General features: G+C 42.0%; 1 protein-coding gene across 1 annotated transcript in view; it reads right to left on the reverse strand.

Moving 5' to 3' along the window:
* LOC115776518 (uncharacterized) overlaps positions 1–16,483 on the reverse strand; it is a 43,217-nt gene that overhangs the window by 4,622 nt on the left and 22,112 nt on the right. Inside the window, exons 3-4 of the mRNA XM_030724235.1 lie at positions 2,380–2,481; positions 1,011–1,109 (exon numbers count right to left, since the gene is read on the reverse strand). Of these exons, the coding sequence (XP_030580095.1) occupies positions 1,011–1,109; positions 2,380–2,481 (201 nt within the window). The remainder of the gene's footprint in view (positions 1–1,010; positions 1,110–2,379; positions 2,482–16,483) is intronic.

Raw genomic sequence — 16,483 nt, forward strand, 5'->3', positions numbered from 1 at the left:
TCATGCATTTATTACTTCTAGGGTGGACTATTGTAATTCATTATTATCAGGCTGTCCTAAAAGCTCCCTGAAAAGCCTTCAGCTGATCCAAAATGCTGCAGCTAGAGTACTGACAGGGACTAGAAAGAGAGAGCATATTTCTCCCATATTGGCTTCTCTTCATTGGCTCCCTGTTAAATCTAGAATAGAATTTAAAATTCTTCTCCTCACATACAAGGTCTTGAATAATCAGACGTCATAGTCCCATATCACCCCAACAGAGCACTTCACTCTCAAACTGCTGGCTTACTTGTGGTTCCTCGGATACTTCAGAGTAGAATGGGAGGCAGAGCCTTCAGCTTTCAGGCCCCTCTTCTGTGGAACCAACTTCCAATTTGGAGTCGGGAGACAGACACCCTCTCTATTTTTAAGATTAGGCTTAAAACTTTCCTTTTCGATAAAGCCTATAGTTAGGGCTGGATCAGGTGACCCTGAACCCTCCCTTAGTGATGCTCCTATAGGCCTAGGCTGCTGGGGGGTTCCCATAATGCACTGTTTCTTTTCATTCACCTTATTTACTTTGTTTATACTCCACTCTGCATTTAGTCATTAATTGCTATTAATCTATGGCTCTCTTCCACAGCAGATGACTGCCCCTCCCTGAGCCTGGTTCTGCTGGAGGTTTCTTCCTGTTAAAGGGAGTTTTTCCTTCCCACTGTCACCAAGTGCTGCTCATAGGGGGTCGTTTTGACTGTTGGGTTTTCTCTGTATTATTGTAGGGTCTTTACCTTACAGTAAAAGTGACTGTTTGGTGTGATATGGGGCTATATAAATAAAATGGAATTGAACTGTATTAAACAGGAATTGATGATCATACTCCTGTTCCAGCTCCTGAAATTCTTTATGTTCTTCACTCAGTAAATCTGCCATGGATCACATGCAGGTTCATAATTCATAATGCTGCTGCTGTGCTGTTTACTGAGAGTCAGATGGTCTCAGCGCAGACAGGAGACAAAGAAGAGCAGCTGTACCTCTCATCTTTGATCTGTTTTTGTTCTCCTTGATGATGATTCGTCCATAGCTGATGTTCTCTGTCCTCACTGCTGAGTAGTCTGCAGCTGGAGCACTCTCTGCAGGATAACACATGACTCACTGAGATACATGCATTTAAAATGTTGATGTCACATAAATATGAAACAGTAAAATCAGTTCAAAGATAAGCTGTGAAAAACACTGAAGTTCACTTATTGCAGTTATTTGTTGTCTCATACGCTGCTTTGAGAAACACCTGCAGGTGATTGAAACAGGAAGCTGTACGACTGCAGAGGTGTTAGCTTCTGTTAGCTTCTGTTAACCACAGACAACAAACACACAGGCCAGCAAAGAACACTCAGTGAGCGCAACGTGAGACTTTACAGACTTGAAATCTTGGTTACGATGACTTATTGGAAGTTTGGACAAAGGAAACAAATCAAATAAAAAGTTTGTAAAAATTAAATTTAAAAAATATTTCAGGGTTAAACTGTAGCATCAAATAATTAAGGTGTTTGTTTTACTGTTAGAACAACACACATTTTTACACTTGATCATCGATGTGAAGAATGTTGCTGCAGTGTGAGGTTTTACCAAAATCCTCCAAGAAGCAGCTCTAACCACTCAGCAGGTTTATATATATGTAACATCATTGGACCAGTTATTATAAAGCTTCTGTCTAAATGATGCTCAGTCCAGAGCATCTACAGGATCAGCATCTCTGGCTTCTGACAGCTGAGCACTGAGCAAACCAACCATCTACCATGAAAACACATGAGGCTCCAGCAGTGAGTCAGTCTAACATGACTTCCATGTACAAAATATACAGCAGAAATAAAATTGTTTACAGACCGATATTGAAACTGTTTTGGTCTCTGTGGACATTTTATTTATAACTCGTGTTTAAATTGTATAAGAAGAAGCTACATTTAGCTGCTCCCTTATCACTGTCACCACAGCAGGTAGCTCTCTCTGATTTGTCAGAATTGTTCATTGGAAGTTTATCCTGGTGCAGCGCCAAAGGAGATTTTCTGTCTCCGGCTAGAATTGAACCAGTGATCTTTCACTGGCCAAGCAAATGTGAAAACCACAACAATACGGAGCCACTTCACCTGTTTAACTTGTATTTAGGCTTTAGGTTTGCATAGTTAGAGGCGTGGTCTCATTGACTGACAGGTGGATGGTGACACAGGCGGCTGTAGCTGCTAGCTGTCTGCAAGGCTTCACCTCAGCTAACTGGGCTGCCTGTAATGGACTTCTGGACTGTGTTTGTGCAGTTGGAGCATTTTTGATGTAATTATCTGACTACACACACCGAAGAATCATGTAACCAAAAACAAACAAACAAACAAACAACACCAATGTTACCTTTCTTCTGTTCGTTTGGCTCAAGTTGAGGATTTGATATGTTGATGTCACTGTAGTTGATTTCATCTCTGACCTCATCTTCTGCTGCTTCATCTTGAACTGCTGAAATGATTCAAATTTAACAGGAAAATATTTAACTGGATTTTTTTTTATGTTATATGTAACAATGTGAGTGAGTTGCATGGAAATTAAACACAAACACATAATAAATAACAGTAGTATAATGTTTACATTAACAGAAACTCAAACATGAAAGATCAGGAAGTCTGAGTCTCACCTTCAGGTTTTCTGTGAACACATCGTCTCACCAGCAGAACTAGTAACACCAGTAGAACCACAACACAGACTGATCCAATAAATGACAACACAGAGAGAACAGCAGGAGAGGTGGATGTAGGATGAAGTGTGGATGTAGGTGGAGGTGTGGATGTAGGTGGAGGTGTGGTGGTGTGTCTCTCTAAAATAAAGCAAACACAGTCATTAAGTTCTGGTCACATTGTGAATGTTGAAACCTGCAGAAACACAGACAGGTGAGTGTGTCACCTGTGACAGTGATCCAGCTGGATGGAGACTCTCCATGACCGCTGATGTCACACTTGTAGAGGCCTTCATCAGACCTGTTAACATGCTGGATGGTCATGTGACCTGTAGGCTGCTTCCTGATGAGGGAGCCATCTTTATAGAAAGCAGCTGAGAGGTTGGAGGGAGTGGTCTTTGTTTGACAGAGCAGAGTGACGTCATCTCCCTCCATCACAGGGAGGACAGGACTCTGCAGGATCACTGATCCACCTCAACACAGAGACAAACTACAGCATTTCATCCATTTACACACAGCTTCATCAACACTAACTCCACACACTCAGCTTACCAGAGACTGTGAGCTTAACCATGTTACTGATGGCACCCTCTCTGGACTCACACCAGTAAACTCCACTGTCATGATGCATCATCATACTGATGTTACAGGAAGAACCAGCAGGTTTTCCAAACCCATCTGTTCCACACTGAGTCCTCTGTAGTTTGCTTGTGTTTCTCCTCAGAGTCCATCCAGCAGAGCTGTCGTCCTCCTCACAGCTCAGAGACACAAAGTCTCCTTTAAAGAACTGAGAGCTGCTGGGACTCACAGTCAGACGAGCTGTGAGGGTTACAATGAAACATGAAGCCAAACAGGTCATATTAGTGAGCATTTATCAGGTTGAAGCTGTGACAGAAGAAGGTTACTGACCTTGGTTTGTTGTGCAGCTCAGCAGTGAGATCAGAACTAAAGAGAAATGACACTCAGGTTGGTTTGAGGTGAACACAAAGAACAACTCCACACAAACAGCTGACAGACACACAAACTCGTCTCTCTCTGATAGATCTGCTCATTTTAGACTTGATGCAGCAACAAGTTTCAATAAAGTTTGGACAAAAAACACTGTGGAAAACTATGTGTAGTCAAAAAGAAAAAGATTCTTCGTGGTCCTCTACCTCTGTCTTTAGCTTAAGAGGAGCACATTATCACAGACTACACTGTGACTTTACACAATCTCTCCTGTTCACTGTCACAGTAAAGTCATGTGTCCTCTGTGCAGCTGTGTTCATGTAATCAGTGAATGATTTGAGCTTTTCACTGCCTGCTGTGTTTCCTGGACTCCTGAGCAAAGATAAAGAGTCAGTTCAGACCTGCAGTTGGTCCTCATGGTGTTTGAACTTGAATTCAGCCTGATTAGTTTTTCATGTCTTCTCCTCCATCATCAGTTATCAGGAGAGCAGACAGTCAAAGGTCAATAATTCAAACAAACACAGAGATTCTACTTACAGAGCAGACACAGCACAGATGTTTCCTTCATCGTCCTTCTCACTCATTTGAGCTTTTTTTCATTTCTCTCACTGACACCAAGTAAAGCCCCGCCCTCTTCCTCTGAGCACCAGCTTTACTATTGGTGCAGAGGCAGTGTGTGTGTGTGTGTGTGTACGTCCCCCTCAGTGAGAGAGGCAGATATGAGCTGAAACACAGGAATCAAACCAGGGACGCTGCTGTTATGGAGCTGAACTGGAACCATTCACACACTGAGGCCCTCTGAACACATGTTAATGACAGCTGTGCAGAGACACACTGATGACTGACTGGAACACTATGATTCACATTTTAGATTAACACCATCCTCCCACAGGCTTTAGATATGGCCACTAGAGGGAGCTGCTGGACTGGAAACTCTACATGGATACAAGCAGGTCATCAATGATGTTTCCATATTTCACTATAAATTCATAACTAACTCCAGCACCAATCCAGAGGCACCACCCATGCCACATTGCAAAAGTGCGTCAACCAAGATAGCCCAACAATGCTCAGAGCCTTCAGGAACTCAGGGTGAATCTCAACCACCCCAGGGCCACTACCACCAAGGAGTTGTTTAATGACCTCAGTGACCTCACCCCCAGTGATAGGTGAGTTTTCCCCTCATACCCAGACTCTACTTCCACTACAGAATTCGATAACAGAACACCTGTGAGCACTCCACCCAGTGACTCCAAGAAGGCCGGGTACTCTAAACTATCTTTGGCACATAAGCACAAAAAACAATCAGAGCCCATTCCCTGGCCCAAAGACAGAGGCAAACGACCCCACACCCTGGTAAAATCTCCAATATATGTGCAGCAAGGCGAGGATACGAGGATAGTCACCCCAGCCTGGTGCCGTACATCAATGTAACTCCAGACTGGAACAGAGTTCAACACCTCTCCAGGAGACTGGTTCTAGTGCCCAGGCCATGCAAGAGTCTGACTATATCCAGCTGGTGGTGGAGTTAAGGCCAACCACAAGCACTCTCCCTTGAGCACCCTCCCCAGACCTGATGCCAGGGTGGGGCTCCGGTTACCCTGTCCCTGTCAGGGGGTTGAGAGTGTTGCCTTGATTTTCCTCTCAGAACGGTTGTCTGAATTTCTCTGTGTCTGGCTCCTCACCCAGGACCAAGTGCCATGGGAGACTCTACCAGATGACATAACACCAGGGATCCCTGGGACAAACCATACCACAATAAAAAAGGTGGCAATTCATGGAGGGGTAATAGCAGTGAGGTGTAGTGAGGCAGACTCGTCTGGAGTCGGATGTTCACATATATGAACCCAAAATAGAAGCTTATATTTCAATTTTAATTATGCTAATGATTAATTATGCTTGAATCAACACCATACTGTTCAACAATGATGCAAGAAAAACAAAATATTTAAAGTGACGTCAAACTATTTTTTTGTTTGGGTGTGTGTGTCTCTCTCTTTTTAAATAAATTTAAAAAATAAATAAATAAATAAAGGTAAGTATTATCTTACCTTTATTTGAAGATGCGCATATCCTTCTTCCTATGGGGTAGCACTGCTGCAACCCTGCTCCCTAGGGTGCAGCACGGTACTTCCTGCCTCCCGCCTGTGTATTCTCACTGTGCATTTATGACCGATTATAAAGAATAAACATGTCACACACATTCAGTGGCGCAAAAAGGGGGTATGCACTATATGCAATGCATAGGGGCGCCGCACAAGAGGGGGGCGCCAAAACGATGTGGGAAAATATTTCTCTAGTTGCATTTTCTGTTTTTAACAGCTGTGCATATGACATGATCAATAACAGAGGCGCTGTGCTGATTAGGCGCCCCTGCGCTCCTTCACCTCCCCTCCTCCTGTCCCATTTAAAGACAGTCGTAAGTTATGTCGGAGCCGTTACTGAGACAGTGCGCTCAGACCAAAGCAGCAGCACTTACTCCTGTAACCACCTTAAAACCTTTATTGGGAAACAGCTGGAGGTCCTTCTTTAACCACCTGATCAGCAACATGAAGAACAGAGAACTTTGTAGCTGCTCCATAAACCGCTGTTTGTTTCACACAGAGCAGGGCTGTCAGTCACAGGACGGGCCAAAATTGAAGACACATTCTGAGTCGCGGGCGGAACAGGATTAAAAATAAATATTTAAATCAGTAAAATGAATTTGAATGGCCAGAATACAGCAGCTTTTTTCCTCAACACATTAAATAAAATATAAAATTATATTATTCTTCAAAAATCACATGAATATATTTCAAACTGATGAAAAGTTGCAAATTTTTCAGGTAAAAACTGTAATGTGAATTTCTGCACTTCACAGTCAGAAAAATGCTGCATAAACTGCGCAGTGTGTCAGTTTATCAGCAAATAGCGCAGCTGCAAACACAGCGGTGGAGACAAGTTATCACGCGGTCCAGTCCCCAAAGCTGCAGGGACGCATTATGATGCTTCATGAGAAAAGTCGACTCTCAGCCACCTTTCATCCCGGAGCCCTGCTGAGGCTTTTCCTTCACTTTCTATGAACTGACAGATTTACTCAGGCAGCTCATTGCACCTGTGTAATAAGGCGCGTCACCAAATTCAGAAGCTATTTACTCCAGAAAGACTGAAACTGCCTCTTACAAAGTTCCCTGTCTGTGTTTCGGTGTTTATGATGCGTTCTGTCTTCAGGACTCAGCTCACCTGTGCAGGTCTCCTCTTCATCTTTTCCGTATGTGTCCCACCAATCCGCTCTTTTCCCCGCAGCGCAAGTGAGGAAAAGAGACAGATGGTTTACCTTCGATGTCAGCATTCAGGTCTTTTGCCTCCCACCTGTTTGGAAAATCCCTGTTTTCCACTTTTCCTTTGGTCATTTTTTGGGGAGTCAGGCAGCTTAAATGTCACTGTAAAAAGTGCTGACCGATGTTTTATCTGCTGATCACTGATCAATCGGCAACAGGGAAAATGGGTTAGCGCACAGTTTTTGGCCTGCCGGTGTTGTGCCAAAAAGTGATCGTCTGCCATAAAGTGATTTTTGATGTTTCTGTGTGCTTTTATGTGTAATGTCTTTGCTTATATTGGTGAACAGAGTGTAGTCAATAGGATTTATGAAGGGCTTAAATATAAAATGAAGAAATGGCCTGTTTTTCAATTATGTTTATGACTCTGCATTATTGCACGTACATTATAATAAATCCAGCCTCTTTGGTCACTTAAAATATCTTTATAGAGTGTAATAATATATTTGTTCTGATTTCTGCTTCCCTCTTGGCCAGATTTCTCTTTAAAATCTGACCGATCACAGTTTTCACCCTCATAAATAAAGAATATATAAAAGTCGCTGCCAAAAACTGATTGCAGCGTCTACCTTGTGACAGAAATGTTGTTTCTTACTCAAAATGACTTGATATCATTCATGAGAGAAATGTTTGACATATTTTTCACAGATTCTAGGTCAGCAAGTCATTTACACAGTTTAAATACGGGCAATCATTTTCTGGCAATCACTTTTGGCAGACGATCACTTTTTGGCACAACAGGCAGCTGCTGCAGTGCGTGGAATTTGTAGTATAAGCGGTGGGAGCACATTTACCCGCGGGCTATTAATAATAACTATATGAAATCATCTTGCTGGCCGTATAAAATTAGATCGTGGGCCAGAAGTGGCCCGCAGACCTTGAGTCTGACACATGTGACATAGAGAAAAACTGCAGTATGGAAGTTAAAATATGCAGATGAATTGTTAGTATGAAAAATTATTTCTTATCCGATTACTTGATGGAATAATCGATACAATATTCGATTCTGAAAATAATCGGTAGCTGTATTCAGAAAGCCATAGTCAAACATTAGTTTTCAGCACCAGTGGAGCTGTGAAAGGCCTTCAAGAAAAATGACACGAACCTGAGAAATATGTCTGTGTAGATTCTCAGTCATCCAGGTCATAGTAGTCTCTGGAGCTTGAAAAAGGCGACTGGACTTCTTTTTGTTTCTTGAAGACGTTTCACCTCTCATCCGAAAGGCTTCTTCAGTTCTCAACCAAATGGTGGAGAGACCCAGGTATTTAAACCCCTGTGGGCGTAGTCCCCTGGAGGTGGTTATGACCCTCTATTCTTCATCAAATCAGCTAAGATGCACAGGAATGAAGGCCAAACACAAACTACAGAGAATAGGAAGGACAAGAGGAACAACATTGTCATCCCATATGTGTCAGGCTTGTCAGAGAAACTCAGAAGAATTTTCTCCAAGCATGACATCTCAGTATACTTCAAACCAAGTCACACCCTAAGACAAAAACTGGTTCATCCCAAGGACAAACCCACCAAACACAAGATCAGCGATGTAGTGTATGCTGTTCAGTGCAGTGAAGAGTGCTCGGACCTCTACATTGGTGAAACCAAACAGCCTCTTCACAAACGAATGGCACAACATAGAAGAGCCACCTCGACAGGACAAGATTCAGCAGTACATCTGCATCTGAAGGAAAAAGGGCACTCTTTTGAGGATGCCAATGTCCACATTTTGGACAGGGAAAACAGATGGTTTGAAAGAGGAGTGAAAGAAGCCATCTATGTCCACTGTGAACAACCATCATTGAACAGAGGAGGTGGATTACGTCACCAACTTTCCCCCGCTTACAGTGCTGTCCTGAGCTCCCTTCCCAGACGTCTCAACCCCCATTCACACCTTTGTTCCAGTGACCTCAATAGGCCACAGGAAACAATGGAGCGGAGTCCTAAATTGGTTTCAACTGAAACCACTGATTAAATATGACCCACGCCCCCTTCACACCTGGGCACATGTGTTCACGCACATGATCAATAGAGGGTCATAACCACCTCCAGGGGACTACGCCCACAGGGGTTTAAATACCTGGGTCTCTCCACCATTTGGTTGAGAACTGAAGAAGCCTTTCGGATGAGAGGTGAAACGTCTTCAAGAAACAAAAAGAAGTCCAGTCGCCTTTTTCAAGCTCCAGAGAACCTGAGAAATGTAACTACAGGTTCACAAAGACTGTGATTACGCTTTAGATGTGCTTTCTGGTTACATGTGTAGGCCCCTTCACTCAATTAACAAGCGGGAGCAGCTTTTAACGGTTAGTATTAGCTTGATAATTACCATTACCATCCCCGCCCCTGGGGAGGGGGGGCGCCTAAAAATGTGTCCGCATACACCTCAAAAAGTATATAGCTGCGCCCCTGCACACATTCATTCAGTATATCAGACAGACTGTGGAAAATGAGCATGTGCAGCACAGGTGTGATCAAACATGTATATTGGCGATACAAAGAGAGACAGCAATGGGCATGCTCCAACCAACTTCATTTATTGTATGTGACACAGCGCCCCCAGAGGTGAACCACAGCACTGCACTGACTCACCCCACATTTCTCCCATGTGTTTGAACAGGTAAACGTGTAAATTCTGCAATTTTGACCATTAAAATGTTGAAATAATTCAGAAAACAGTTTAATAGAACAGTCAAATGGTCAAATGTATTTTCTCTGATCATTATTGGTATTTTACTTGTCTTGATGACAGGAGAGGCACTGCCTCACCTGACAGCATGTTACTGGGTATTATGTATGTGTGATGTATATGTGTAGCAGCTGGGCAGCACGGTGGTGTGGTGATTAGCACTGTTGCCTTACAGAAAGTCCTGAGTTTGAGTCCACCTTGGCCCGGGCCTCCCAGTGTCTGCGTGGGTTTGCATGTGCATGTGTTTGGACTGTGGGAGGAACTTGCAGTGCAAACACATGCAGTTAGTGGGGTTAGGTTAATTGGTCACTCACAGGTGTGAATGGCTGTCTGTCTCTCTGTGTTAGCCCTGTACAGGTGTACCCTGCCTCTTGCCCTATGAGAGCTGGGATAGGCTCCAACTCCTGAACAGGATAAGCAGAAGAGAATGGATGGATGAATGGATGGATGGATGGGTGTATATATAGAAGCTGATTCACTGGAAATGGTTGTTGAATGAGAAATTCAATGAATGAGTGAGCTTGTTTGGTACGGGGACCTTCACTCAGCCTGTGAGGACCTGTGGTTAGTGATGGTACAATAAGACTTTCTCAAGTTCTGAACATCATTTAAATTTGAACTTCAAACCAAATTTCCATCTTGTTTGTTTGTTGTTCATCTCTGTGTGCTGCAGGGAGACAGTCTCAGGACTGTTGGGATCTTGTTCTTGGTTATCTACGATCTGTTTAGACTGACTCCAGCTGAGATCTGGATCATCTGCTGCCACAGATCCAAAACCTTCAGATAAAAACTTTCACAGCCACAGAGGAAACAACCGAATGAAAACTGAATTAAGACAAACACACAGCATGATTTTCTGTTAAATTTTATTAGCAACACAAACACAAAGTAAAAAATAAATAAATATGTGACCTGCTCTTGAACTAAAGTAACAACCAGAAACTATCAGCATGCAGAGGCCACTTCATGGAGGGAAAAGTTCCACACATTAACTCATAACTGCCCAGTGAACTCTGACCTCTATCAGACAGATTATTGATGATCTGGGATCCACAGTAATTCATGTGTTCAGTGTGTGTTTGTGTCAGGTGGTTCACTCAGTGAGTAATTACACTGTAACAGCTGATCTCTTTATGAGCATCAGTTTGTTTGCATCAGACAATAACGAGTCTGATCTGACACACAGCTGCTGATAAAACACAAACACACTGATTCTGATGCTGTAACACACACACACACACACACACACACACACACACACACACACACACACACACACACACACTGAACTCAAGAAACAGAAGATTTTGCCTGGAAAATACTTAAATGTTTTTAACTTATTCTAAGATTTGGTAACTTTTCTTTTCTCCTGCTGTTCCACATACAAGCAAAACAGAAATGTAACCTCACACAGAGGTGAGCGGCTAACCTGGAAGCTAACCTGGAAGCTAACGGGGCCTCAAACAGCATCAACACAGATCTGACATTTTCCTCCTGAATTCATCCAAACTGGACACATTCAGAGCAAATATACAATCACAGGATGACAGCCTGACTCTCTTATCAACATTCAAAACATCATCAAAACGGAATAAAACTACTACTTATGATAATTTATGAATTTCAAGCACATCATAAGTCAAAGATGCTCAGAGTTGGAAGAACATAAAATACCTGTAAAGAACTACAGAAAAGCTGTAAGCTTTACATTTATCGTATTCTAACAGGCAGCATCTTCTCTGATCTTATCAGCCTGTTGATTAAAATGACACAAAATACACTCATTTCTCAGGTCTGTCTCACAGATGCTGGAACATAGTTTTTTGGGGGCTTTTTTCAAATCCATTTGAACATTGCATTTAAAATTATTTGTAATAACTGACAGGTTTTCATTGGGCTGACAGATCAGCTGCTACTTAATCTAAAGTCTTTGCCTTTTTTCCATCTTAAGGCACAGTGAGGGTCTCGGGGGAACTGATATTCAACCCCTCTGTGTTTCAGCCCAATCAACACTTTCTTTAATTTAATCATCATCTCCTCCTTTATTACCTGTCAAATCCCTTTGGAAAAATGTGAGTCTTCTGGTTTTCTACTGTGATGCTACTGCATTAGTTTCTTCAGTCAGACTTTCTCCTACTTTTATGTCTTAGTGTTGAAGGTTTCTCTAACCCAGCATCATCATCTAAGGAGCTCTGAACCATTTCAAACAGGCTGCAGTTCAACAGGAGGAAGATATGGATCCTGATTCTGTTTGTGTTTCCTGTAGATCACAAATCCAACAACAGCAGCAAGAAGCAGAGCAAAAACTGAGAGACCAACGATCAGTCCAGCAGATCCTCCTGATGGCCCTGCAGGTAGAAACAGGTGTCAGCTGTCAGGTAGGTGATGAGTGAAGAACAGAACAGAATCCATTTCCTCTTCAAACTGCTGTCAGACATTATCTACTGCACTCTGATCACATCACTCAGACCAGCTGCTTTCTACAAAGTCTCATCAACAACATCTTTAGAAACAAACATCAACAACCAGGAAGCAGCTTCACCTCTGATCACAGACACACTGAACTCTGCTCACTCACCTGGAGGATCAACACTCAGGGTGATGATGCTGATGGGGTCGGTGTCCAAATTAGATTCCATATTAGCTCTCTTTCTGTGGTTTCATCCTTTCTGGATGACATGACATTCATATGTTCCAGTGTCGTTAACCGTCACGTTCTTCAGAATCACAGACACGTCTTCATCCTTCATCTGTCTGTCCTGCAGATCCACCCGGTTCTTAAAGGATGGATGCTGGTTTTCAGGATCAAACTTACCGTCCTGGTAAAACAGGACATATTCTGTCCCCAGATCAGCTCTGCTCCACTCTACAATCATGATGTTGTTGTTTGGAGTTTGACATGTCAGAGTGGCATCCTGTCCAGACTCAGCTGTGATGGTTTTCTGGCCTGAAAGAGGAAACAACACAGAGCAGAGAGGTTAAAGGTCAAAGTACAGCTGTTCACAAATATTGATACCAACATTGGTATTGATTAGGGCTGCAACGATTCATTGAGTAACTCGAATAATTCGATCATAAAAAAATCCTCGAAAAATTTGGTGCTTCGATGCTTCGTTTAAACTCTGCAGCACTCAGTTGTCTCCATGTAAGTGGAGCATTTCACCCACATCAGCACATTACAGTTCTCCGTAGTTGTCATCTTCTTCTTCTGGTTGTAATGACAGTAAACAAACCAGCTTAGAGCTGCATTGCTGCCCCCTACTGGAATAGAGTGGGAACCAGGAGTTAGAAAAAACCCTCAGATTCTATAAAGTTCTCTGTCGCTGCGACGGATTCCCTTTGACACTGAGTGGATCATCGCTGACATGTTTTTCCGCCTCCACCGTTCTCTGCCTTGTTTGTGTATTGTGCTCGCTGTGCTGAGAATTTCAGCTGTTATTTTTTTCTCTACTTCAGCTCCCGGACATACTGCTAGCGAGCGCCGCTATTAGCACTAATGATCATTCTGTACCGGAAGGACCCCTTCCCCGTCACAATATTATTGATACTTTAATCCCTGATTAGTGACTAAATATAGACCTGCAGTAGAAACGTATTTAGGAGAATGCTTATGAATATTAAGCATTACAATATTACACTCTTGCAGCCCCCAGTTTTTCAACATAAACAGCAGCAATCAGCTGATTTACTGCAGTCTGTCTGCACAAGCAGAAAGAGGCGGAGCCTGTGAGCTCAGGTGGAGCAGAAGGAAATGTTTTTCTAGTGTCCAAAAGAAGCCTTTTCGTCCCTGTAACCTCCATTAAACCTTTACTGGGAAACAGCTGGAGGACCTTCATCAATCAACTGATCAGTAAGTGAAGAAAAGAGAACTTTGTAGCTGCTCCATCCACCCTGTTTGTTTCACACAGGGAAAAACTGCAGTACAGAAGTTAAAATATGCAGATGAACTGTTAATATGAAAAAAGTATTTCTAATCCAGTTACTCGGGTAATTGATGGAATAATGAATAGAATATTTGATTACTATAATAATCGATAGTTGCAGCCCTAGTATTGATATTGATCAATATCAGTGTAATGAGATCAATACTTTAGCTTCAGTTTCTCTCCTGTATGCAGTGCTGCGGTTTCATCAAACTAAGTGTCGCTCCTGTCACAGCTCAGAGCAGGCACACTTTGCTCCTCCCTTCCTGCAGGGTTTTGACGTTATACCATCATGTGACACGTAAAATATTTTACTTGGGAAAAAAGAGAATTTGCTTTAAATGTTTTATAATGTTGTGAAGTGATAATTTTGTACAGCTTGTTTATTTAAGAAAAAAAAATCCAGAAAATTTGTGAATGAAGGGACATATTTGTTACATTTTTGTTTTAATTTGTTCTTGGGTGATCATTTTGTACACTTTATTTAAGAAAAGAAATCCAGACATTATATGGGTAAAATTATATTGTTCTATTGTTTCAGAACAAAAACTTTTGATAAAGTATTTTCTATTTACCTATAAACTTTGCCCAATTCTGTCCTGGGTTTTAACTAATTAATGATCCAAAGGAAAAAAAAAAAATCACAAAAAACTTAAAAGTCATGAAAACTCTTCATAACTATTAAAAAGTGTCGTTATCGGTATCAAACTCAGAATCCAGCACACATTGATACTGTTTTTTGATTTTTTGGTTACCATGGTGCTCAGTGACAGCCTGTTGCAGGAAGTCGGGTGTTTTATTTTGCTCCACAAAGTTCGCTATAAAGTTCTCTTTGCTTCACTTACTGATCAGGTGGTTGATGAAGGACCTTCAGCTGTTTCCCAGTAAAGGTTTAATGGAGGTTAAAGAGGGAAAAAAGCTGCTGCTTTGGACGCTAGAAAAACATTTACATTCGTTCCACCTGAGCTCACGGCTCTAAAACGGCTCCGCCTCTTTGCGCTTGAGCAGACAGACTGCATATTAGTGATGTTTGATACCACAGATTTCCTTTCCGATCCAATACTCAGTAAAATTCAAGATGGAATTGGCGATACTGATCCGATATCAATACTTTGTGCAAAAACACCAAATGTGTCTGGTAAATATAAATAAAGAAAAAAAATGGTGTAATTCAAATCTTGGCTTCATAAAAAGCACAAGACATCACTCTGATTTATTTATTTTAAACTCAGAAGTACACTGAGGTAGCTTCCTCATTTATTACTCATTTCCCACAAACATCGCAGATCTTGTCTGGGCTACTTGTGGAGCTGAAATAGCTCCACGCATGACTTCTTTTACGTTTTGCCGTTGTGTCTGTGTTTGACTGTGTGAGCAGCAGCACACTCATTTCGTCCTTACGCATTACACACTTATCAGGTGGAAGAAAAAGTAGTTCCAATCAACCTCGTCTCATTTAAGTAAGATCTCAATAATTTAGTTACTTTCTAATGTGTTCTTGTTAAGATACATCACAAATAACTGAAGTATTGAAAATATTGATACTTGGATTTAAGAAAAGAGTTTTGAAAAACATGTCAGTGATGATCCACTCAGTGTTAAAGGGAATCTGTTGCAGCGACTGTGAACTTTTAAGAGGGTTTTTTCTAACTCCTGATCAAATTTTACTGAGGATTTTATATAATCAAATTATTTACATTACTCAAGGAGGAGTTGCAGCTCTAATCTATTCTGTGTGTGTCTATTATTCAAGAAGGAAGAAAAAAGCCTGATCATGAAAACAAGTTCAAAACCACAAAGGATCCTTCGTGGCCTACCATATCCCATGATTCACTGCGCATCAAAACTCAAACAACAATGGCGGAAGATAGCAGCCAAAAAGTTTGAAAAACGACTGTTTCTGTGACATAAAATAAACTTTTAAGATGTTTTCAGGTGAGAATGTAAATGAGTAAACCTCAAATATCAGCTCGTTTTATCAAGATATCGCATAATTGTAAAAGGTGCTCCGCTGTTTTCAGAGCTGTCCGTTGGCACTGCTCTACCAGCAGCTCACCTCGCTAGCTGCCAGCTGACCGGATGGTCGAGCCTCACTACACCCGGAGAGAACGCCCGACTGCCGGCACATCCTTTTGAAAACCCTGCTGACTTTCGCCGCTGAGTGGAAGTTAAACACAGATATAACTCCCTCAGATGATCTCTAACAGCTGGTGTTTGGTTTGTTTCAGTGTTTCATTTGTTCCTCAGCAAATCGGTTTGCCTGAAATTAAAGTTAAGCTTCATAACTGGATAGATTTATTGAACATTAATGTCTCACCAGAGCGCTGTTAATATATTTAGAAATTATTGATTGACCCATCTGTATTCCTTGATGTTGAAATGTGGAGTTTTAACAGCTGACATTTAATAAACCAAAAAAAGAAGCAAAATTTCGAGCTCCATTTTAACGCCTTATTCCCCTCAGCTGTGCTGTACTGTCACGGTTGCTAGGCAACAGGAGCTGATGTAAGGGCAGGCAGGGATGAAGGCGAGGCCGTCCATCATCACTGACACACACTTCTGAATTTGGACACAGCTACACTGTCTCCTATTTTCCCCTCTCATTTATATTACTCTACTCCACCTCGTGTTAGGTAGTTGATCTGTGGGTTGGAGCATATAAATATTTAATTACATATACCTGACATGAGACAGCACACTGATAAACTTTGACACATAGCCTTCAACTTGTGATACTTAGTAACAACTTTCTTTGTTCTGTTTTAGCAGTACTGAGCAAAGGTTTGTAGATGAGTGCCCTGAAAAGAAGCCCCTGCACCCCTCACATGAAGCCACAGGGACATGGTTGCTACACCCCCTGCAGGTTGTGGCATCTGGGGCTGCCACAGCCAGCTGTGAGCACTGACTTGAGTTTGTGTTC

The sequence above is a fragment of the Archocentrus centrarchus genome, unplaced genomic scaffold (assembly GCF_007364275.1).
Source record: "Archocentrus centrarchus isolate MPI-CPG fArcCen1 unplaced genomic scaffold, fArcCen1 scaffold_33_ctg1, whole genome shotgun sequence".
NCBI classification, from domain to species: Eukaryota; Metazoa; Chordata; class Actinopteri; order Cichliformes; family Cichlidae; genus Archocentrus; species Archocentrus centrarchus.